The sequence below is a fragment of the Ranitomeya imitator genome, chromosome 2, assembly GCF_032444005.1.
Source record: "Ranitomeya imitator isolate aRanImi1 chromosome 2, aRanImi1.pri, whole genome shotgun sequence".
Lineage (NCBI taxonomy): Eukaryota > Metazoa > Chordata > Amphibia > Anura > Dendrobatidae > Ranitomeya > Ranitomeya imitator.
In genome coordinates, this window is record NC_091283.1 from 167,575,714 (window position 1) to 167,600,571 (window position 24,858).

The 24,858-nt window shown below is 46.4% G+C and overlaps 2 protein-coding genes across 3 annotated transcripts; one reads left to right on the top strand and one right to left on the bottom strand.

Annotated features, from left to right (window-relative positions):
* The first annotated feature begins 328 nt into the window (after positions 1-328).
* LOC138662343 (uncharacterized) lies at positions 329-15,759 on the top strand. Its single transcript, XM_069747851.1, has 5 exons — positions 329-692; positions 4,613-4,758; positions 10,800-10,940; positions 11,630-11,754; positions 14,788-15,759. Exons 1-5 carry the CDS (start codon positions 505-507, stop codon positions 14,803-14,805), a joined length of 618 nt encoding a protein of 205 aa, XP_069603952.1. The 5' UTR covers positions 329-504; the 3' UTR covers positions 14,806-15,759.
* Positions 15,023-24,840, bottom strand: TIMM17B (translocase of inner mitochondrial membrane 17B). 2 transcript variants are annotated; one of them, XM_069747849.1, is made up of 6 exons: positions 24,730-24,840; positions 23,655-23,754; positions 23,414-23,477; positions 23,204-23,332; positions 22,522-22,632; positions 15,023-15,210 (listed from the first exon to the last, which is right to left on the bottom strand). In XM_069747849.1, exons 1-6 carry the CDS (start codon positions 24,753-24,755, stop codon positions 15,170-15,172), a joined length of 471 nt encoding a protein of 156 aa, XP_069603950.1. In that variant the 5' UTR covers positions 24,756-24,840; the 3' UTR covers positions 15,023-15,169. The 2 variants fall into 2 exon arrangements, with proteins under 2 accessions (XP_069603950.1, XP_069603949.1); XM_069747848.1 differs by having other exon boundaries at positions 23,414-23,754.
* Positions 24,841-24,858: the final 18 nt, after the last annotated feature.

Below are 24,858 nucleotides of genomic sequence, written 5' to 3' on the forward strand. Positions count from 1 at the left end.
GCAGACACACGTCCGCTAGGTTTGGCTTTCTGGTGACTTGCTGGATGCATTCATTATGGCGTTCATGTTGTGGCCAAAGTGGCAGAGTAGCCCCAGCATAGTTCACTTCTTGTGGGTCTAAAAATAGGAAAAATTTAATTGTGAGCCCCACCAGTGAGAATGCTCTGTGCCTAAACCCCTCTCTTATTTCTACTCACCCCCACGGGGGTAAAAAAAAATAAAAGCCCTTGTTTTATGGGCACAGATAGGAGAGAACAGTTCTAGTTTGGACCCAGGGAAAGTATTGAGATGAAATGACGGCATCAGCTGGTGAGAAATGAATGAGGGTGAACAAGTGAACAGGAGGAGCCGTGGGCAGCACGTCTGTGGGAAAGCTGAGAATGGAACGGGCAAAAGTCACTAGTGGGAAAAGTAGGAGAAAGCATGGTGGGCTGTGCAATGAGAAAGGTGGAGATACGGTGAGGGGCAGAATGTACCCAGCTGGCACTTCTCATACAGGGCACCATGGACCCCCACTGCTTCCTCTTCATCACTCCCCACTCTCTGTTATCACACATGGCACCCAGCCCTCCTCCCCCTCACTCTCACATCCCAGATGGATTACAGCCTCACCGGATGATGAGCAGAGGAAGAAGCAATCCTCCCAGCTCTGCTATTACACCCGAGTCCATGGGCTGTAGGCTACAGCGAAGGTAAGTGAGCAGCAGCCCCTGTAGGATGAGACCCCCGATGGCGGGGAGAGGTCTCAGCTGCCCAATGGTAATGAGCAGATGAAGTCACGAATTGATGATGGGGGCACAGGTATGAGAGGGGCAGCAGTCAGGATGGCGACAAGGTAAGGCTCGCATGGAAGGATGGATGGATGGATGAAAAAGTTAAAGGGCAGAAAGGGTTGAATGAGAGGAGAAAACTGTAGGTACCGACCAGAGTCCATGTGCACAAAGTTTGCTGTCTTTTTACCATTGGGGTTAAGTACCCTGTCCACGGTGCCAAGGAGAATATTGCAGGGTGTATTAAAGTGCTAAATGTACAGCGCAGGAGGGATGAAGCAGTGCTGTGCGAAACTCCGGGGAACGAAGAGTTATCGCATCTCCATATTTAAGGGCTGTGAGGATGAAGTCATATTGTAGGGCTCTTGATGAAGAGGCAGTTAAAGTGGCTGATAAAGGGTTAACCAAGGTGCGCAAATAAAAGAGGGGCAATCGTGGCTGGCGACATGAGGCTGCAGGCAAGGAAGGGTTAATGAGGCTTTACAAGGGTCCAGAGTTAGGGAAAGGGATAAGGTTTGGGAAATACGAGGCTCTGGAAGGAGAAAGGGATAAGTACAGCGTATAAGCTTCTGAAAGGGTTACCTCAACTGGTATAGCTCCATTTTATACTCTGGCAAAGAAAGGGTTAAGTTTGAGTTTTAATACTACGTGATATCGCGCTGTAGAAAAAGAAGGGTTAAGTCCCCTGTGCAAGGAGCTGGGGGGTTAAGTCATCCATGCACAGTTCTGGATGAGAAATCAAGGGTTAAGCTAAATATGTATGTGTACAGTACATTTATATATGGATATGGAGGGGAAAGGGCAAACTCCGGATCTGGAGAAGAAAGGGTTAAGACCTGTATATAGGGATCTGGAGGAGGAAGGGTTACATCATGTATATAGGGATTTGGAGGAGGAAGGGTTAAGACCTGTATATAGGGATCTGGAGGATGAAGGGTTAAGTCCTGTATATAGGGATATGGAAGAGGAAGGGTTAAGGCCTGTATATAGGAATTTGGAGGAGGAAGAGTTAAGTGCTGTATATAGGGATCTGGAAGAGGAAGGGTTAAGGCCTGTATATAGGAATTTGGACGAGGAAGGGTTAAGTCCTGTATATAGGTATTTGGAGGATGAAGGGTTAAGTCCTCTATATAGGAATTTGGAGGATGAAGGGTTAAGTCCTGTATATAGGTATTTTGACGAGGAAGGGTTAAGACCTGTTTAAAGGGATTTGGAGGAGGGGGTTAATGCCTGTATATAGGGATTTGGATGAGGAAGGGTTAAGTCCTGTCTCTAGGGATCTGAAAGAGGAAGGGTTAAGGCCCTATATACAGACGGCGGGGAAGGGTTAAGGCCCTCTATACAGGCGGCGGGGGAAGGGTTAAGGCCCTATATACAGGCGGAGGGGGAAGGGTTAAGGCCCTATATACAGGCGGCGGGGAAGGGTTAAGGCCCTCTATACAGGCGGCGGGGGAAGGGTTAAGGCCCTATATACAGGCGGCGGGGGAAGGGTTAAGGCCCTATATACAGGCGGCGGGGGAAGGGTTAAGGCCCTCTATACAGGCGGCGGGGGAAGGGTTAAGGCCCTATATACAGGCGGCAGGGGAAGGGTTAAGGCCCTCTATACAGGCGGCGGGGGAAGGGTTAAGGCCCTATATACAGGCGGCGGGGGAAGGGTTAAGGCCCTATATACAGGCGGCGGGGGAAGGGTTAAGGCCCTCTATACAGGCGGCGGGGGAAGGGTTAAGGCCCTATATACAGGCGGCAGGGGAAGGGTTAAGGCCCTCTATACAGGCGGCGGGGGAAGGGTTAAGGCCCTATATACAGGCGGCGGGGAAGGGTTAAGGCCCTATATACAGGCGGCGGGGGAAGGGTTAAGGCCCTATATACAGGCGGCGGGGGAAGGGTTAAGGCCCTCTATACAGGCGGCGGGGGAAGGGTTAAGGCCCTATATACAGGCGGCGGGGGAAGGGTTAAGGCCCTCTATACAGGCGGCGGGGGAAGGGTTAAGGCCCTATATACAGGCGGCAGGGGAAGGGTTAAGGCCCTATATACAGGCGGCTCGTGTCCTGTAGACCGGTCTCACATAAGCCGGGAAACGTCTCATCTATAATAAGCTTTTCATCTGCTTTTATATCTGATCAGAAGCCTGGATGAAACCCTTGTGCGGGGGGCTGCGCAGCCCCCGGAGCCTCCTGCCCCTCTGATGAGCCGTGTGCTCAGTACACAGCGTGCCTCGTTCTTCGGCCTCTCGCTCACTTTCCATTATCTCCCCTACGTTTATTGTCGTAGCCTCGGCCATCAGCCTGGATTTACATGTGGCTGGTCACTACAATTACACCCACCGTGGCCCATTATTCTCTCTGTGTGTAAGGGCCACACCGTGGGACGCGCTGGATCCGGTCATTATGTGATCCACTAATTGGTGTCCTTGATATGATGCAGCGGCGAGAAGAGACGAGACCCCATAGCGGAGCTCAAACACGGGTTCTTCTATATTTTAGGAATACGTGTTTGAGATCTGGAGCTTATTCCCCATCCTATTGTTTCCTTCCTACACAATCCTGTAAAAGTCATCACCACCTACTAACAGAGGGATGAGGCCAACAGAGCAGGCCCCGCGCTCAAAGGTCCCCAAAGTAGCCATGTGGAGGCCATCTGCCTCTATGCTACAGAGGACAGAAATCAGGATTGGTTTCCACGCTCGTTATTTTACGTTCTACAACTAGAACTCCCAGCATGCCCTGACGGCAGTATCTTTAGTTTTATTACTATCAGCAAGGATCCCGCAATACCGGATCCCTGTGCTCAGTGATCCTGAGGAGCTCACCTGTTCGTTCCAGACTACGAGGAACCATCTGGGTGCATCTCTAGTCATCACCCTGCCTAGAACCATTCATGCATCCATCACCAGGAACATCAAGCCGGTTATTCATCATCCCACTATTTATCACCTTGCCTGTCACTATTAATAATCCAGGCTGCACTCCTAATCCTACCATTCATCACCATGAAATACAGTCATCATCGCCAGGAGCCATTTATTACTATCAATGCCTCGTTTCCCTCTACTAGGAACCACGTCACCAACATCTATCATCCTGTTTCTATCAGGAACCATCAAACCTGTGTTCATCATCCACCTTCTCCTCACCAGGAACAATCCCACCTGTACTCATCATTCTGCTTCATATCACCATCCAACATAGTCATCATCCACTTTCTCACCAGGAACAATCCCGCCTGTACTCATCATCCTTCTTCATATCACTATCCAACATAGTCATCATCCACCTTCTCCTCACCAGGAACAATCCCACCTGTACTCATTATCCTGCTTCATATCACTATCCAACATAGTCATCATCCACCTTCTCCTCACCAGGAACAATCCCACCTGTACTCATTATCCTGCTTATCATCACCATCCAACATAGTCATCATCCACCTTCTCACCAGGAACAATCCCACCTGTACTCATTATCCTGCTTATCATCACCATCCAACATAGTCATCATCCACCTTCTCCTCACCAGGTACAATCCCACCTGTACTCATTATCCTGCTTATCATCACCATCCAACATAGTCATCATCCCGCTTCTCATCAGCAGGTGCAATCTGATTTACATTCATCAGTCTGCTTTGGGACATGTAGTATGTGACCCTGTAGCCGGTCAATGCCCTTTTATACATAATCTCCCAAACTTCTTCGTCTTCTTGTGTTTTGCCCCAAATGGATATTGTTGCACCATTTTTTCCTCCGCCTCAGTCCTCCTAAGCCCAGGTCTGCCTGGTAGCTCTGGTACATGTGTGGTCCTGATGTTCTGTAACCTAACCTCCCTTTCTGATCTCCTCTGATAGCTTCGGTGTCCTCCTGTCCATGTCCTGTTTCTGGTCAGCGGTCACAGCCTCCTATGCCAAGCACAACGTTCAGATGCCCGACCTGTCTCCGCTGTGGCCTCCGCACTACCAGTACTTCACAGACACCAACCAGCTGCCGGTCATCTGTAAGTTGCCGATACTGTCCCCCTACTTACCTACCCTCTCCCATCTTCCAGCCTCCATGATGGTGTCCTCGCCTTCCTCTACTGCCTGACTTCACCCCTACTCATCATTCCCCTGTTCGCCCTACTTAGTTGCACTCCTACAGTTCAGCACATGGATTCCCATAGCCGCTCATTGCTTGCCTTCCTGCCCTAACCATTGCCAGGGGAAAAAAAAAATTCATTACTGTTATTCTTGCCAGTTATGTTCCCAGATCCTGGCACAGACTCTTAAGAAATGAGGACCGGGTGTGCACATGCCATCTGCTAGCAAGAGAGGAACAGGGCTGAAGCACAGACTACGAGGGATGTGGGGGAGACAGATGGAGAGAGATGAGAGAAACAAGTGTGAGGGATAGCGGAGGGGTGCACACCACATAGCAGAGATGGAAAGGCGGGAGGTGCGAGGAGGCCTCGTCATTTCACTCGACAGCAGAAACGGCCTACATTGTAAATATAGGGGCCATTTATAGACCAGATGATATGGCGATCACAGAGTGATCGGCAGCAGAAATCCGCCAGCTGGCATTCACTTTGCCTGCAGCACCGCCACAGGGGAAATCAAGTACTGCAGGGGTCTAATTAGAATTAATGGCCTGTCTGAGTAATCTGCCTATGCCTGGTCCTCCAGAGTAAATGCATTCCCAGGACCATATAGGCTCCTGCCCAGAGCAAAAGACTCATTTTATGCCTACAAGGCTGTTCGCTCAGGTCAGGAAACTATGCGGCTGTAATCCTGTTGGTTGCACCCTAAGAAACACTTTCTCACAACTTGCTGATCCATCAAGGTCCAATCGCTGGGTATTGGGTCCAATTGCTGGGTATTCGCTACTGGCCATCCCGAGAGCGGGACTCTGGAACCCAAAAGTATTTCTGCAGCCTGTCTTGAATGGAGCGGAGGTGCACATGCTCCACCTCCGAGTACAGCAGATCAATATTTCCTATGGTCCCATGGACACCTCCGCTCCATTCAAGAAGGGCTGCAAATCCTCCTGGTATACAAAGTCCTGACCTTGGAATCACTGGTGGTCTCAGCATTGGGACCCCCAGCCATCAGCAAGTAATATTTAGTAGATATCTTGTGATTTGGGGAATAACCGTAACCCCTTAATGACAGCCGATACGTCTTTTAACTGACCTGAGATATAAGAGAATGGCCTCCCCATACAGGTGACAATCCAGTAGCTGTGGGATGTACACTACAGCTGACAACTTGCTGCATCAGCCACGATCAGTGTTTGCATCGTCCTTATCTGTTTAACCCCTTAGATGACGCTGTCAATAATGACTACATCATATATATGTGGGGGCTTCCTTTTTATCCCCATCGGCACTCTGAGATCATGACTGTGTGGTCCTGATGTTTGCCATGGCAGTTCACGGCCAAATAGCAGCCTTAGAGTCTGACGGCTACAGTGACCTGTTCAGATGTTAGCGGCAGTTAGGTGGTTAAAATACACATTTTCATGCCATTTTGTATTACGGTAATTCCTGAAAAGCATCTGAAGGGTTAAACTACCTGACTGCAGTTTTCAGTATGTCAGGTGGGGTGGGGGGGGGGATTGTTTTTAACCCCTTTCTGACATCGGACGTACTATCCCGTCCATGTGGGGTGGGCCCCTATGACCATGGACGGGATAGTACGTCCAGCGCGATCGGCGGTGCTCACAGGGGGAGCGCGGCCGAGTGTCAGCTGCCTATCGCAGCTGACATCCGGCACTATGTGCCAGGAGCGGTTACGGACCGCCCCCGGCACATTAACCCCTGGCACACCGCGATCAAAGATGATCGCGATGTGCCGGCGGTGCAGGGAAGCACCGCGTAGGGAGGGGGCTCCCTGCGGGCTTCCCTGAGCCCCCCGCAGCAACGCGATGTGATCGCGTTGCTGCGAGGGTCTTACCTCCCTCCCTCCCTGCTCGAGCCCCGGATCCAAGATGGCCGCGGATCCGGGTCCTGCAGGGAGGGAGGTGGCTTCACAGAGCCTGCTCAGAGCAGGCACTGTGAAGGCTGCAGCGCTGCTAGTCAGATCAGTGATCTGACAGAGTGCTGTGCAAACTGTCAGATCACTGATCTGTGATGTCCCCCCCTGGGACAAAGTAAAAAAAGTTAAAAAAAAAAAAAAATTTCAAATGTGTAAAAAAAAATAAAAAAAAATATTCCAAAATAATGAAAAAAAAATATATATATTATTCCAATAAATACATTTCTTTATCTAAATAAAAAAAAACCAAAACAATAAAAGTACACATATTTAGTATCGCCGCGTCCGTAACGGCCCGACCTATAAAACTGGCCCACTAGTTAACCCCTTCAGTAAACACCGTAAGAAAAAAAAAAAACGAGGCAAAAAACAACGCTTTATTATCATACCGCCGAACAAAAAGTGGAATAACACGCGATCAAAAAGATGGATATAAATAACCATGGTACCGCTGAAAACGTCATCTTGTCCCACAAAAAACGAACTGCCATACAGCATCATCAGCAAAAAAATAAAAAAGTTATAGTCCTGAGAATAAAGCGATGCCAAAATAATTATTTTTTCTGTAAAATAGTTTTTATCGTATAAAAGCGCCAAAACATAAAAAAAATATATAAATGAGGTGTCGCTGTAATCGTACTGACCCGAAGAATAAAACTGCTTTATCAATTTTACCAAACGCGGAACGGTATAAACGCCTCCCCCAAAAGAAATTCATGAATAGCTGGTTTTTGGTCATTCTGCCTCACAAAAATCGGAATAAAAAGCGATCAAAAAATGTCACGTGCCCGAAAATGTTACCAATAAAAACGTCAACTCGTCCCGCAAAAAACAAGACCTCACATGACTCTGTGGACCAAAATATAGAAAAATTATAGCTCTCAAAATGTGGTAACGCAAAAAATATTTTTTGCAATAAAAAGCGTCTTTCAGTGTGTGACGGCTGCCAATCATAAAAATCCGCTAAAAAACCCGCTATAAAAGTAAATCAAACCCCCCTTCATCACCCCCTTAGTTAGGGAAAAATTAAAAAAATGTATTTATTTCCATTTTCCCATTAGGGCTAGGGTTAGGGCTAGGGTTAGGGCTAGGGTTAGGATTAGGGTTAGGGCTAGGGTTAGGATTAGGGCTACAGTTTGGGTTGGGGCTAAAGTTACAGTTAGGGTTTAGATTACATTTACGGTTGGGAATAGGGTTGGGATTAGGGTTAGGGGTGTGTCTGGGTTAGAGGTGTGGTTAGGGTTACTGTTGGGATTAGGGTTAGGGATGTGTTTGGATTAGGGTTTCAGTTATAATTGTGGGGTTTCCACTGTTTAGGCACATCAGGGGCTCTCCAAACGCGACATGGCGTCCGATCTCAATTCCAGCCAATTCTGCGTTGAAAAAGTAAAACAGTGCTTCTTCCCTTCCGAGCTCTCCCGTGTGCCCAAACAGGGGTTTACCCCAACATATGGGGTATCAGCGTACTCAGGACAAATAGGACAACAACTTTTGGGGTCCAATGTCTCCTGTTACCCTTGGGAAAATACAAAACTCGGGGCTAAAACATATTTTTTGTGGGAAAAAAAAGGATTTTTTATTTTCACGGCTCTGCGTTATAAACTGTAGTGAAACACTTGGGGGTTCAAAGTTCTCACAACACATCTAGATTAGTTCCCTGGGGGGTCTAGTTTCCAATATGGGGTCACTTGTGGGGGGTTTCTACTGTTTAGGTACATTAGGGGTTCTGCAAACGCAATGTGACGTCTGCAGACCATTCCATCTAAGTCCTCATTCCAAATGGAGCTCCTTCCCTTCCGAGCCCTCCCATGCGCCCAAACAGTGGTTCCCCCCCACATATGGGGTATCAGCGCACTCAGGACAAATTGGACAACAAATTTTGGGGTCCAATTTCTCCTGTTGCCCTCAGGAAAATACAAAACTGGGGGCTAAAAAAATAATTTTTGTGGGAAAAAAATTTTTGTTTTATTTTTACGGCTCTGCATTATAAACTTCTGTGAAGCACTTGGTGGGTCAAAGTGCTCACCACACCTCTAGATAAGTTCCTTAGGGGGTCTACTTTCCAAAATGGTGTCATTTGTGGGGGGTTTCAATGTTTAGGCACATCAGTGGCTCTTCAAACGCAACATGGCGTCCCATCTCAATTCCTGTCAATTTTGCTTTGAAAAGTCAAACGGCGCTCCTTCCCTTCCGAGCTCTCCCATCCGCCCAAACAGTGGTTTACCCCACATATGGGGTATCAGCGTACTCAGGACAAATTGTACAACAACTTTTGGGGTCCAATTTCTTCTCTTACCCTTGGGAAAATAAAAAATTGGGGGCGAAAAGATAATTTTTGTGAAAAAATATGATTTTTTATTTTTACGGTTCTACATTATAAACTTCTGTGAAGCGCTTGGTGGGTCAAAGTGCTCACCACACCTCTAGATAAGTTCCTTAGGGGGTCTACTTTCCAAAATGGTGTCACTTGTGGGGGGTTTCAATGTTTAGCCACATCAGGGGCTCTCCAAACGAAACATGGCGTCCCATCTCAATTCCAGTCAATTTTGCATTGAAAAGTCAAATGGCACTCCTTCGCTTCCGAGCTCTGCCATGCGCCCAAACAGTGGTTTACCCCCACATGTGGGGTATTGGCATACCCAGGACAAATTGTACAACAATGTTTGGGGTCCATTTTCTCCTGTTACCCTTGGTAAAATAAAACAAATTGGAGCTGAATTAAATTTTTTGTGAAAAAAAGTTAAATGTTCATTTTTATTTAAACATTCAAAAAATTCCTGTGAAGCACCAGAAGGGTTAATAAACTTCTTGAATATGGTTTTGAGCACCTTGAGGGGTGCAGTTTTTAGAATGGTGTCACACTTGGGTATTTTCTATCATATAGACCCCTCAAAATGACTTCAAATGAGATGTGGTCCCTAAAATAAAATGGTGTTGTAGAAATGAGAAATTGCTGGTCAACTTTTAACCCTTATAACTCCCTAACAAAAAAAAATTTTGGTTCCAAAATTGTGCTGATGTAAAGTAGACATGTGGGAAATGTTACTTATTAAGTATTTTGTGTGACATATCTCTGTGATTTAATTGCATAAAAATTCAAAGTTGGAAAATTGCGAAATTTTCATAATTTTCGCCAAATTTCCGTTTTTTTCACAAATAAACGCAGGTACTATCAAAGAATTGTTACCATTGTCATGAAGTACAATATGTCACGAGAAAACAATGTCAGAATCACCAGGATCCATTGAAGCGTTCCAGAGTTATAACCTCATAAAGGGACAGTGGTCAGAATTGTAAAAATTGGCCCGGTCATTAACGTGCAAACCACCCTTGGGGGTAAAGGGGTTAAAATGGTATCAGGTTTCGGGGGGGGGTCCAATATATAGGACCCCTAAAGTGTCACTTCAAACATGGCTAGGTCCCTAAAAAAATACATTTTGTAAATTTCCTTGAAAAAAATGAAAAATTGCTGCTACATTTGTAAACCTCCTAAAATGCTAACAAAATAAAAGAACATTTTACAAATGATGCTGATGTAAAGCCGACATGTGGGAAATGTTATTTATTAATGGTTTTCTGTGGTATGACCATCTGAATTAAAGGGATAATCAAAGTTTGAAATTAGCTATTTTTTTTTTTTTTTATATTTTTGTCAAATTTCTGATTTTTTTTTTTATAAATAAACACAAAGCATATCAACCTAAATTTACTATTACCATAAAGTACAATGTGTCACGAAAAAACAGTCTCAAAATCACTAGAATTTGTTGAAGCATTCCAGAGTTATTACCACATAAAGTGAGACTGTGCAGATATTTAAAATTTGGCTCCGTCATTAAGGGGTTAGAATGGAGCCAAGCTGCAATACCAGATACAGCCTATGGCCTGGGGGGGCTGCCATGAAATAAGAGAAAGCAGACCCTTTTATCTTGTCATATACCACCCCTTTAAAAGCTGATGCCTTGGCATGTGCCCTGTAGGGTCTTTCCTAATGTAAGTGACCCCGTAATTTTATACCACACAGCTGGTGGCACCTGTCGGGTGGTGTCGGCTCATCGCTGTTGTAACAGGAACCGTATCGAGGAGCGATCGCAGACAGTGCAGTGCTCCTGCCTGCCGGGAAAAGTGGCCGGGACGACCCGGGACAAACCATCATGTGTGGATGGTAAGTCGGGTAGTTACCCCAGGGGATGGGTGCAATGTATACAGCAATATACTGTCCCCTATATAACGCTCATCACTGCTCCACTTCTCTGGGTGAACCCGTCACATTATAGTATTTTAGATCTCGTCTCCCTGGGATAGTTAATGGCATGTAAAAGCCAATGGACTGGCGCCCCCTAATGGATAATTTAGAATGAATTTTTAGAATTATCAGTCTAAGGAGGAAGATGGGTTACCATTTAAGGGAACAGTCAGGGCAAAAACAGATATACTATATTATGCCTAAAGTGCGGCCCAAGGAGCGGGACATGTCACAGGGGTCCTCGCTTTGGCGTTTCGTGACCCCTTGGGCTTTGCGCCAAGCATAACACAGTGTATTCGTTTGTTCATAGAGTTATGATGTATTTTTTGACAAATGGGACCAGTGAGTGGAACATGAAAAATGGAGGTGGACATGTTTCATGGCATGATGTATACCTAGCCTATGGAGATGTGGAACAGTTGTCCAGGAATAGAAAAACATGGCCGCCAGCCCTGTCTACAGCATGTGTGTGGTATTGCAGTTCAGTGCCATTCATTACAGTAGAGCTGTACTGCAAGACCAGACACAGCCCAAGGACCGGGACGGGGGGCCGATTCTGGGAAGATAAGCAGATAATTGCACCTATAACTCTGCGATCATATCAACAGCTTCCATCGTGATGGGGAAATGGTGGTGTGACATGGAGCCTTGTCTGCAGGAAGAGGAATGCCAAACCCTTCCCGATAACTCCGGCTGGATCTGTTTCCAAGGAGGCCGTATTAAGACCACCAAGGTTAGACCACCATAATAATATACAGGAAGCTACTGCTGCCCCCTGCTGGGGCCAATTCGTGAAATCTCTACACTTTAGTCTTGAATAGAACCAAGAGATCGTTACCAGAATCTGGAGCCCCCCAAAGTATTCAGAACGCTGAGATTTAACCCTGTGTAAGGGGTTAATTGGATATCACTCAGCTTTTCCACATGCCACACCAACACTTACCTCTACTGTTACATCAGGGCCTGTGTTATCCTGATGGAGGTGTACGGGGTTAATTAGATGCGACGTGCCCATAACATGAGCTAGGGAAATTCATTTTACGTAGGAGATCAGATACTGGCTGTGATTATTTGGTGCCGACAACATTAACACCTAAGGCTGGAGGTCTCATTCTGTCATTTCAGCGGTCTCCTGTCTGTAGGTGTAATAAACAGGGAAATAAAAAGGACTAACGAGGCTTTAAGAAGATTCACTGCACCCATGGCGATGATATGCGCTCCAGATGTAGAGCTTCACTTTATGTCTAGATCTGTCCTCTATAGAAGCAAACAAAATGATTCACCTCCATGGGAAATATAGTTTAACAGTAGAATCAACAACTTTCTGCTGTTTGCAATAAACCAAAGATCGATGTAAGCAGCTGAACAGGAGTAGAGAAATTGGTGTCAGTCGATATCGCAGGACCAGAGGGTCACGTCGGTGATCTGTGGCCCGTGGACAGGAGCCTTGCGGTCCTCCTATTGGCCAGCATCTGCGGCTCCTCTTTATTAGATGGCCAGGCAGTATGGCATCAATGCAGTGTGACGCACGTGACATTACGCTGGGTCGGCTAAGTAAAAGAAGAGCCGCATATGTTGGCTGGTCAGAAGCAGCTCTAAGGGCCCCTATCTGAAGGCCACACTGACTTGGCAGATGGAACATCTCTTGCAAATTAATTCACATCATCGATAAGTGATTTTTCCTAATTCTCCTGTAAATGCCACTTTTACTTATTAGTGTCAGAATTGTTCACCCCCTTCATGAGCAGAAGTCTGAGCACCTTATCCTGCTCCATACATCACCCTACCCATCATGTAGGATTACATCCCAGGGCGAGAAGGAAGTACAAAACCAGGAGACCATACCTAGGTCCCACCCTATTGTCATTTATGTAGATTGCCAAATTAGCTAAATATTTCAAATACCCCCATAACCTACATGCATGGCCGCCTCATCTAGCCTTCTGTGAAGTCCCATCTAGGGGTCAAGAGACCCGAATCCTGCCAATATACACTGCTCAAAAAAAATAAAGGGAACACTAAAATCCCACATCCTAGATATCACTGACTAAAATATTCCAGTTGTAAATCTTTATTCACTACATAGTGGAATGCGTTGAGAACAATAAAACATAAAAATTACCAGTGTAAATCAAAATTAATATCTCATAGAGGTCTGGAGTTGGAATGATGCTCAAAATCAAACTACAGGCTGATCCAACTTCGGTGGAAATGCCCAAGACAAGGAAATGATGCTCAGTAGTGTGTGTGGCCTCCACGTGCCTGTATAATCTCCCTACAATGCCTGGGCATGCTCCTGATGACGCGGCAGATGGTCTCCTGAGGGATCTCCTCCCAGAACTGGACTAAAGCATCCACCAACTCCTGGACAGTCTGTGGTGCAGCGTGACGTTGGTGGATGGAGCAAGACGTGATGTCCCAGATGTGTTCAATCGGATTCAGGTCTGGGGAACGGATGGGCCAGTCTATAGCTTCAATGCCTTCATCTTGCAGGAATTGCTGACACACTCCAGCCATGAGGTCTGGCATTGTCCTGCATTAGGAGGAACCCAGGGCCAACCGCACCAGCATATGGTCTCACAAGGGGTCTGAGGATCTCATCTCAGTACCTAATGGCAGTCAGGCTACCTCTGGCGAGCATATGGAGGGCTGTGCGGCCCTCCAAAGAAATGCCACCCCACACCATTACTGACCCACTGCCAAACTGGTCATGCTGAAGGATGTTGCAGGCAGCAGATTGCTCTCCACGGCGTCTCCAGACTCGGTCACATGTGCTCAGTGTGAACCTGCTTTCATCTGTGAAGAGCACAGGGCGCCAGTGGCAAATTTGCCAATCCTGGTGTTCTGTGGCAAATGCCAAGCGTCCTGCACGGTGTTGGGCTGTGGGCACATCCCTCATCTGTGGACGTCGGGCCCTCAGACCATCCTCATGGAGTCGGTTTCTAACAGTTTGTGCAGACACATGCACATTTGTGGCCTGCTGGAGGTCATTTTGCAGGGCTCTGGCAGTGCTCCTCTTGTTCCTCCCTGCACAAAGGCTGAGGTAGCGGTTCTGCTGCTGGGTTGTTGCTATGGACCCCTCCACGTCTCCTGGTGTACTGGCCTGTCTCCTGGTAGCACCTCCAGCCTCTGGCCACTACGCTGACAGACACAGCAAACCTTGTTTCCACAGCACGCATTGATGTGCCATCCTGGATGAGCTGCACTACCTGAGTCATTTGTGTGGGTTTAGAGTCCGTCTCATGCTACCACGAGTGTGAAAGCACAACCAACATTCAGAAGTGACCAAAACATCAGCCAGAAAGCATTGGTACTGAGATGTGGTCTGTGGTCCCCACCTGCAGAACCACTCCCTTATTGAGGGTGTCTTGATAATTGCCAATAATTTCCATCTGTTGTCTATTCCATTTGCACAACAGCATGTGAAGTTGTCAATCAGTGTTGCTTCCTAAATGGACAGTTTGATTTCACAGACGTTTGATTTACTTGGAGTTATATTCTGTTGTTTAAGTGTTCCCTTTATTTTTTGAGCAGTGTATGAAGGTCCCATAGATGGCTTCCCATGGCTGCATTAGTACTTACCCGTCCCTGTGCCATTCCTCGTCAGCATGAAAGCCGCATGTGAGCAGTCGCCAGCCACAGACCGGTATATGTGCCCAGAAGGCTAAGGCTGCAGACAATGGCCACACGCTGTCCACCACTGCTATCGGACATGTGCAGTAGTACTAGCCAGTTACACACAGCATTGTCTGCTTTGTCTTTTCAGATTCACCCTCGCTACTGAGAACTGAAGAACTGCCCGAATGCAACAGCCCAAGTAAAAGTGTCCGTTTCTAGAAACATTTCTTCTTCGTTGCCCTGTAATGGGAATTGTATGAGGGATTCTTACTGGACAAAAGAGAATAAACAGAATTAATGTGTCCATCAGAAAACATGCCAAACACCCCCATTCTCCTGCACGCTAGGGGTGATCGTACAATACACACGTTGAGGGTCACACGTTATACAATGAACACTGTTTATTTCTATACAGAAGGATAAGAACGCTTCACTTATACAAATCCCATATTCTTCCTTAACCTGTATCGCAAGTCTTCTACATCACCACCATTGAAATAACAAGCCCGAGCAGACGTCGCTTTCCAGCGTCAGTGCGGTATATTGCTTGGCCCCTCTGCAAATGGACTGGCTGCAAAATAAACCAACAAAGACTAGTAAAGGAGCTGCATGCTTATCCCTCAATGATGCCCCCCTCGAAATGTGGACAGATCGGGGGTAGCTACAGACTGGGTCCCTGTCACACAATATTGGAGTGGAGATGGCACCAGAAAGAAGTGGTACAGAGCTGATGGAGGCAAAATCATGACATGGCAGGGTGAATAAAGACTGGGCGACTCTGGGACCCCTCCATCAACCACAACAGAGCTGTAGAATACTATATGCCCCCTTCAATGGCAGCCTGTAGCATTCTCAGATAATAATCAACAGCTGGACATAAAGGCCCCCATACACATTAGATGAAAGGCAGCCAAATTGACAATTTGGGTTGAACCAGTTGACCGTCTGATATGTATGGCGGCCTCCCAACTCTTTCCCACGAGATGAAGTCTGGGGAGAAAAGGGTTTCTCCAGCAATGGGACCACCAAGTGTCACTTTACAAGAGGCTTAAGTTGTGTGACCCTTTAAAATAAAAGTTGTTTGTACTCTATAAAGCTATAAATAACCACAATGACGCTGTTACCTGTGTCTGTTTCACGAGCCGCAAATAAATAGCAAAAATCCACCATTTGCAAAATTAATTGGAAACTAAAAATCAAAAGAGAATTTGTGCTGAAGTGAAATGGATTATTAGAACAATCGTGTGGACGGAATGAATAAGCCAAATAGAATACATTTCACATTTATATAATAGATCCGATTGACAAGTACTCTGAGATAATGGCCCGGGTGTAACCATGGGGTTTAAACAAATGGTTATATCGCCTGCACAGGGATTTGCCCAAATGCAATTAACCCCTTTACCCCCAAGGGTGGTTTGCACGTTAATGACCGGGCCAATTTTTACAATTCTGACCACTGTCCCTTTATGAGGTTATCACTCTAGAACGCTTCAACGGATCCCAGTGATTCTGACACATTGTTTTCTCGTGACATATTGTACTTCATGACAATGGTAAAAATGATTTGATAGTACCTGCGTTTATTTGTGAAAAAAACGGAAATTTGGCGAAAATTATGAAAATTTCGCAATTTTCCAACTTTGAATTTTTGTGCAATTAAATCACAGAGATATGTCACACAAAATACTTAATAAGTAACATTTCCCACATGTCTACTTTACATCAGCACAATTTTGGAACCAAAATTTTTTTTTGTTAGGGAGTTATAAGGGTGAAAAGTTGACCAGCAATTTCTCATTTCTACAACACCATTTTATTTTAGGGACCACATCTCATTTGAAGTCATTTTGAGGGGTCTATATGATAGAAAATACCCAAGTGTGACACCATTCTAAAAACTGCACCCCTCAAGGTGCTCAAAACCATATTCAAGGAGTTTATTAACCCTTCTGGTGCTTCACAGGAATTTTTTGAATGTTTAAATAAAAATGAACATTTAACTTTTTTTCACAAAAAATTTAATTCAGCTCCAATTTGTTTTATTTTACCAAGGGTAACAGGAGAAAATGGACCCCAAACATTGTTGTACAATTTGTCCTGAGTACGCCAATACCCCACATGTGGGGGTAAACTACTGTTTGGGCGCATGGCAGAGCTCGGAAGGGAAGGAGCGCCATTTGACTTTTCAATGCAAAATTGACAGGAATTGAGATGGGACGCCATGTTTCGTTTGGAGAGCCCCTGATGTGGCTAAACATTGAAACCCCCCACAAGTGACACCATTTTGGAAAGTAGACCCCCTAAGGAACTTATCTAGAGGTGTGGTGAGCACTTTGACCCACCAAGTGCTTCACAGAAGTTTATAATGTAGAACCGTAAAAATAAAAAAATCATATTTTTTCACAAAAATTATCTTTTCGCCCCCAATTTTTTATTTTCCCAAGGGTAAGAGAAAAAATTGGACCCCAAAAGTTGTTGTACAATTTGTCCTGAGGACGCCGATACCCCATATGTGGGGGTAAACCACTGTTTGGGCAGATGGGAGAGCTCGGAAGGGAAGGAGCGCCGTTTGACTTTTCAATGCAAAATTGACAGGAATTGAGATGGGACGCTGTTATGATCTGGTGGTCTTGGAGCAGCATGAGACGTACTCTGGAGAAGGTGGTCCCTGTACTGACCGCAAACCCTGAACCTAGCAGCGCAACTAGAAGTAGCCGTGGGGGATACCTAACACTCCCTAGACCCCTCGGGACAGCCTAAGATCTAACTACCCCTAAAGACAGAAACAGGAAACCTATCTTGCCTCAGAGAAAATCCCCAAAGGATAGACAGCCCCCCACAAATATTGACTGTGAGAGGAGAGGGAAATAACATACGCAGATATGAAATCAGATTTTAGCATAGGAGGCCATACTAGCTAAAAAGAAAGAATAGAACAGAGTACTATGCGGTCAGTATAAAAACACTAGAAAATATCCACTGCAGAAAACACGGATCACGACATCTGACTAAAGACATGGGGGGTATATCTGCATCTCCAGAGAAATAGCTAGGTTGCAAAAAATCCTTCACAGACCAAGCTGGACAAGACAAAAACATGAAAATGCACAGAACTATAAGGTCCACCGCAGGTGGACAGCAAAAACAAAGCCAGGACTTATCTTTGTAGAAGCACACAGCAAACTGGAGAGACCAGCAGGGAAGTGAATCCTTCAAGAACAATGGGCAACTGGCACTGACTAAAGGATCCAGCAAAGCTATATACCCCAGTCAGTTTTGCAATTAGTAGATACACCTGTCCACTCCTGCAGTCCAGGCACAACTGCATTACCCTCTACGACCACCGGAGGGAGCCCAAAAGCTGAATTCACAACAGGACGCCATTTTGCATTTGGAGAGCCACTGATGTGCCTAAACATTGAACCCCCCCCACAAGTGACACCATTTTGGAAAGTAGACCCCCTAAGGAACTTATCTGGATGTGTGGTGAGCACTTTGACCCACCAAGTGCTTCACAGAAGTTTATACTGCAGAACCGTAAAAATAAAAAATCATATTTTTTCACAAAAATTATCTTTTCGCCCCCAATTTTTTATTTTCCCAAGGGTAAGAGAAGAAATTGGACCCCAAAAGTTGTTGTACAATTTGTCCTGAGTACGCCGATTCCCCATATGTGGGGGTAAACCACTGTTTTGGCGGATGGGAGAGCTCGGAAAGGACGGAGCGCCGTTTGACTTTTCAATGCAAAACTGACAGGAATTGAGATGGGATGCCATGTTGCGTTTGGAGAGCCACTGATGTGCCTAAACATTGAAACCCCCCTCAAGTGACACCATTTTGGAAAGTAGACCCCCTAAGGAACTTATCTAGAGGTGTGGTGAGCACTTTGACCCACCAAGTGCTTCACAGAAGTTTATAATGCAGAGCCGTAAAAATAAAACAAAAATTTTTTCCCACAAAAATTATTTTTTTAGCCCCCAGTTTTGTATTTTCCCGAGGAGAAATTGGACCCCAAAATTTGTTGCCCAATTTGTCCTGAGTGCGATGATACACCATATGTGGGGGGGGGAACCACTGTTTGGGCGCATGGGAGGGCTCGGAAGGGAAGGAGTGCCATTTGAATGCAGACTTAGATGGAATGATCTGCAGGTGTCACATTGCATTTGCAGAGCCCCTAAACAGTAGAAACCCCCCACAAGTGACCCCATATTGGAAACTAGACCCCCCAGGGAACTTATCTAGATGTGTTGTGAGAACTTTGAACCCCCAAGTGTTTCACTACAGTTTATAACGCAGAGCCGTGAAAATAAAAAATCTTTTTTTTTCCCCCCACAAAAATTATTTTTTTAGCCCCCAGTTTTGTATTTTCCCAAGGGTAACAGGAGAAATTGGACCCCAAAAGTTGTTGTCCTATTTGTCCTGAGTATGCTGATACCCCATATGTTGGGGTAAACCCCTGTTTGGGCACACGGGAGAGCTTGGAAGGGAAGAAGCACTGCTTTACTTTTTCAACGCCGAATTGGCTGGAATTGAGATCGGACGCCATGTCGCGTTTGGAGAGCCCCTGATGTGCCTAAACAGTGGAAACCCCCCAATTATAACTGAAACCCTAATCCAAACACACCCCTAACCCTAATTCCAACGGTAACCCTAACCACACCTCTAACCCAGACACACCCCTAACCCTAATCCCAACCCTATTCCCAACTGTAAATGTAATCTAAACCCTAACTGTAACTTTAGCCCCAACCCTAACCCTAACTTTAGCCCCAACCCAAACTGTAGCCCTAACCCTAACCCTAGCCCTAATGGGAAAATGGAAATAAATACATTTTTTTAATTTTTCCCTAACTAAGGGGGTGATGAAGGGGGGTTTGATTTACTTTTATGGTGGGTTTTTTAGCGGATTTTTATGATTGGCAGCCGTCACACACTGAAAGACGCTTTTTATTGCAAAAAATATTTTTTGCGTTACCACATTTTGAGAGCTATAATTTTTCCTTATTTTGGTCCACAGAGTCATGTGAGGTCTTGTTTTTTGCGGGACGAGTTGACGTTTTTATTGGTAACATTTTCGGGCACGTGACATTTTTTGATCGCTTTTTATTCCGATTTTTGTGAGGCAGAATGACCAAAAACCAGCTATTCATGAATTTCTTTTGGGGGAGGCGTTTATACCGTTCCGCGTTTGGTAAAATTGATAAAGCAATTTTATTCTTAGGGTCAGTACGATTACAGCGACACCTCATTTATATCATTTTTTTACGTTTTGGCGCTTTTATACGATAAAAACTATTTTATAGAAAAAATAATTATTTTTGCATCGCTTTATTCTCAGGACTATAACTTTTTTATTTTTTTGCTGATGATGCTGTATGGCGGCTCGTTTTTTGCGGGACAAGATGTCGCTTTCAGCGGTTCCATGGTTATTTATATCTGTCTTTTTGATCGCGTGTTATTCCACTTTTTGTTCGGAGGTATGATAATAAAGCGTTGTTTTTTGCCTCTTTTTTTTTTTTTTTTTCTTATGGTGTTTACTGAAGGGGTTAACTAGTGGGCCAGTTTTATAGGTCGGGCCGTTACGGACGCGGCGATACTAAATATATGTACTTTTATTGTTTGTTTTTTTTTTATTTAGATAAAGAAATGTATTTATGGGAATAATATATATATTTTTTTCATTATTTAGGAATATTTTTTTTTTAGTTTTATTTTTTTACACATTTGGAAAAATTTTTTTTAACTTTTTTACTTTGTCCCAGGGGGAGACATCACAGATCGGTGATCTGACAGTTTGCACAGCACTCTGTCAGATCCCCGATCTCACTTACAGCACTGCAGGCTTCACAGTGCCTGCTCTGAGCATGCTTCACAGTGCCTGCTCTGAGCAGGCTCTGTGAAGCCACCTCCCTCCCTGCAGGACCCGGATCTGCGGCCATCTTGGATCCGGGGCTGGAGCAGGCAGGGAGGGAGGTAAGACCCTCGCAGCAACGCTATCACATCGCGTTGCTGCGGGGGGCTCAGGGAAGCCCGCAGGGAGCCCCCTCCCTGCGCGATGCTTCCCTGCACCGCCGGCACATCGCGATCATGTTTGATCGCGGTATGCCAGGGGTTAATGTGCCGGGGGCGGTCCGTAACCGCTCCTGGCACATAGTGCCGGATGTCAGCTGCAATGGGCAGCTGACACCCGGCCGCGATCGGCCGCGCTCCCCCCGTGAGCGCCGCCAATCGCGCTGGACGTACTATCCCGTCGGTGGTCATAGGGGCCCACCCCACCTCGACGGGATAGTACGTCCGATGTCAGAAAGGTGTTAAAGGGACTCTGTCACCTGAATTTGGAGGGAACAATCTTCAGCCATAGGGGCGGGGTTTTCGGGTGTTTGATTCACCCTTTCCTTACCCGCTGGCTGCATGCTGGCTGCAATATTGAAGTTCATTCTCTGTCCTCCATAGTACACGCCTGCGCAAGGCAAGATTGCCTTGTGCAGGCATGTACTACGGAGGACAGAAAATGAACTTCAATCCAATAATGCAGCCAGCGGGTAAGGAAAGGGTGAATCAAACACCCGAAAACTCCGCCCCTATGGCTGAAGATTGTTCCCTCCAAATCCAGGTGACACTGTCCCTTTAAAAGGCATCAAGTACAAATGGCGCAGACAGCAGACTGCAACCATGTATGTAGGATCCACGTATATAGTGGGAGGATGGATGGCATGCAGTATGTATAATTATAGAATAACTACGGACTAACAGGCATCTACATTACTATCATTATACATACCACACATCCATCCTCCCACTATATACGTGGATCCTACATGCATGGTTGCATTCTGCTGTATGTGCCGTTTACACTTGATGCCTTTAATTGCATTCAGGCAAATCCCTGTGCAGGCGATATATCCATTTGTTTACACCCCATATGGTTACACCCGGGCCATCATCTCAGAATACTTGTCTATCGGATCTATTCTATAAGGCTATGTTCACACCTTGCGTCGGGTCCCTGCGGGTTCTCCCGCAGCGGATTTGATAAATCTGCAGGGCAAAACAACTGCGGTTCTTCCTGCAGATTTATCGCGGTTTGTTCCGCGTTTTCCGCTGCGGGTTTCCGCCTATACTATTGATGCTGCATATGCAGCAATATGCAGCATCAATAGTAATGTTAAAAATAATAAAAATTGGTTATACTCACCCTCTGATGTCCGGATCTCCTGGGCGCTGCACCCGGCGGTCCGGTTCCTAAGATGCTGTGGGAGAAGGACCCTTCGTGACGTCACGGTCATGTGACCGCGACGTCACCGCAGGTCCTGGTCGCACAGCAACTCTGACCGGACAGCCGCGTGCAGCGCCCAGGAGCTCCGGACATCAGAGGGTGAGTATAACCAGATTTTTTATTTTTTAACCCCAAATATGGTTCCCAGGGCCTGGAGGAGAGTCTCCTCTCCTCCACCCCGGGTACCACCCGCACATTATCCGCTTACTTCCCGCAACGTGGGCACAGCCCCATGCGGGAAGTAAGCGGTTCAATGCATTCCTATGGGTGCAGAATCGTAGCGATTCTGCACAAAGAAGTGACATGCTGCGGGTTGTAAACCGCTGCGTTCCCGCGCGGTTTTTCCCGCAGCATGTGCACAGCGGTTTGCGGTTTCCATAGGGTTTACATGTTACTGTAAACGCTATGGAAACTGCTGCGGACCCGCAGCATCAAAATCGCGGCGGTTCCGCGGTAAAAACCGCTAAGTGTGAATATAGCCTAAAGGTGAAATATATTTCTATTTAGCTTATTCATTCAGTCCACACGATTGTTCTAATAATTCATTCATTTTAGCACAAATGCTATTTTGCTTGTTCGCACTCTATAGTTTAGAGAACTTACGGTTTTGAAATTGCTGTGACGTGTAGCGGGTGAGGAGGATGCCGACACCTTCTATGAGCGCCAATAATATCCCCCCCATCAGCGCTGAGCCCACCATAGCCAGTGGTCCACCTAAGGAATGAAGCACAGCAGTGCTGACGATTATTCAGGCAGACTCGTAATGAGCAGATCCCTACAGAGTCTTCGTTCAGGACAGTGACCGTCAGAGTGGTCGTGTAAGTTTATTATCCAAGGATTTCTGCTACTTTTCCCCATTTTAATTTATGCGGGTCCAAGAAGTGACTGTCTGTGGGGGCCTAAGGCATTCACCGCCTCACTGAGCCAACTGCAAAGATTCAGTGAGACGCCCTGTTCCCATCATTTTTCCCTTAACCTTTGAATATTAAGAGGTACAAATATCCCCCGCTCAAGACTTCCATTGCCAAAAGAGATCATCTCTCTCGTAGGCTGAGGCCATCTCTAGATTACATAGTTGGTCATTGACTGGCTGATAACGCCATATCCCATGCATTGGCCCCAAGAATGCCCCCTCATAGTAAAAGCCTCCATCCTGTGGTCAGGGGCCACATCTCACTGTATTAGTGTAACATGTAATTAGAAAATCTTCTATCATGCGTCTTCTACAGGAATTTAGAAATGTCCACAAGTATGAAGAATCGAAAAGGGGCGAGAGGTTTCTTACTGCGAGACGCCAGCACGGCCCCGGTAAGAGCTCCGCTGGTGATGGAATTCCAGGGGTCCTCCTTCCCACGAAGCTTCACCAGACCACAGTCAATAGTGGAGAACAAGCCCCCCCACACCGCGAAGCTGCCTGTACAATAGAGAGACAGTGAGGGGGCGTAATTGAGTGGGGGGATAGCATCAAAACAGGCCCCCCAATCACAGACCTCACCTCCTATCTGTGGAGCGCGGATTTTAACAGCATTCATACTGCCCCGCAGACGGTGCTTGTACCCCTGCGAAGAAAGAACAGGAGTTAATGTAATGGACCCAACGATGCCGGATCCTTCTTCACCAGCAGCGGGCAGCGCAGGAGCGAGGGCCAAGGCTCTGCAGTCAGGGAATGAAGTGGTGGTCACACAGGTTATACATCGGAGTACCCCTGTAAGAGGAACACGACAGGATATACTCACCACCGGAGCATTTCTGAACCCTTTAATTGACTGAAATACCCCTCCCCCGATGAGTCCCATTGTAAAGGCTCCGCCGCAGTCATCGACAATCCTCCAGGGGCTGGAAAAGGAAAATGGCAGCTGTTACTCTGCGAAAGATTCAAAGGACAAGTCCACTTTTTACAATATTTCATCTCGCCACTGGATAGAGTTGGTGAAAGCGAAAAATTAACACCAAGACGTCACCACAGAGGTCAGACATGTCCCCGTGCCATCACTACAGATAGTACCTCTGCTTGCTGACGCGTTAGCAAAACTCCTACCGCATCTATCACTTCTGACCAGCGCAAAAGGCCATCAGGTAGCAAAACTACAAGTCCCATGATGTCAGTCCCATTACCAGACTGTCAGAGCATGCTGGGAGCTGTAGTTCGCAAGCTATGGGGGTCTCCTCTATTGCCTACCTCCATATAGGCCTTTATGTATAGGAAGGAGGCTGTAGAGAGATAAAACACTTGTGCTGAGAATGTCAGCACATATTGTGCCATCAAGGAATGGAAACACTTTCTGGCGGATTATCTGAGAAAGGAGAAGGCGCCCTCAGCTAGGTCCTGCTCCTGCGTCAGCCAGATGTGGCCATCTTCAGGGCAGGAGGATTGCCATTCCCTGACAGCACGCAGAGATCGTGAACGGGCAAGAAGCTGGAGTCCGTCTGATCTCATTCCGCGCAGGGTCACAGGCGGTGCGGGACAAGAATGGTCGAAATTGTGTTCCAAGCGATGTGAGGTGCATGAGATGGCCCTAATTAGTGAGCAGGGCCAAGTATCCAAAGCGTTGCTAAGGAGAAGCCTCCATGCTTCCCATAGCAACCAATCATAGTCCTCTTTTCATTTTCTCATGGAAGGTTAGAAAATACAAGCTAAGCTCTGATTGGTTGCCACTGACAAGAGTCTGGGAAACCAAATTTCCCGGCAACCTCTGCGCAGCTGTACATGCTGGCGCCCAGAATGCACTGGGGTGTTGACATCCCCTAAAGTGCCAACACTTTGCCACATAGCTACAGGCAGCAATACATTCCCGTCATGCCCTGCGTTACCATGGTTCCCGCACATATTCCTCCATTCTTTGGGGCCAGCAGTGGAAGTGACGTCGGCCGCTTTAAGAGCATTAGATCACGTGGGAAAATAAAGCACTTCCTATTGGCAACAGATCGGAAGCGAGACGT

Coding starts and splice junctions, on each gene's coding strand:
- TIMM17B (XM_069747848.1), bottom strand. CDS start 24,755: ATGGAGGAATATGTGCGGGAACCATG. Junction 23,755..24,729: donor GAATATGTGCGGGAACCATG/GTAACGCAGGGC, acceptor TTCCTTTTCCAG/CCCCTGGAGGATTGTCGATG. Junction 22,633..23,203: donor GGCCGTGCTGGCGTCTCGCA/GTAAGAAACCTC, acceptor TTCATTCCTTAG/GTGGACCACTGGCTATGGTG.
- LOC138662343 (XM_069747851.1), top strand. CDS start 505: ATGGACCCCCACTGCTTCCTCTTCATCACTCCCCACTCTCTGTTATCA. Junction 693..4,612: donor GGCTGTAGGCTACAGCGAAG/GTAAGTGAGCAG, acceptor CTCCTCTGATAG/CTTCGGTGTCCTCCTGTCCA. Junction 10,941..11,629: donor CAAACCATCATGTGTGGATG/GTAAGTCGGGTA, acceptor TCATATCAACAG/CTTCCATCGTGATGGGGAAA.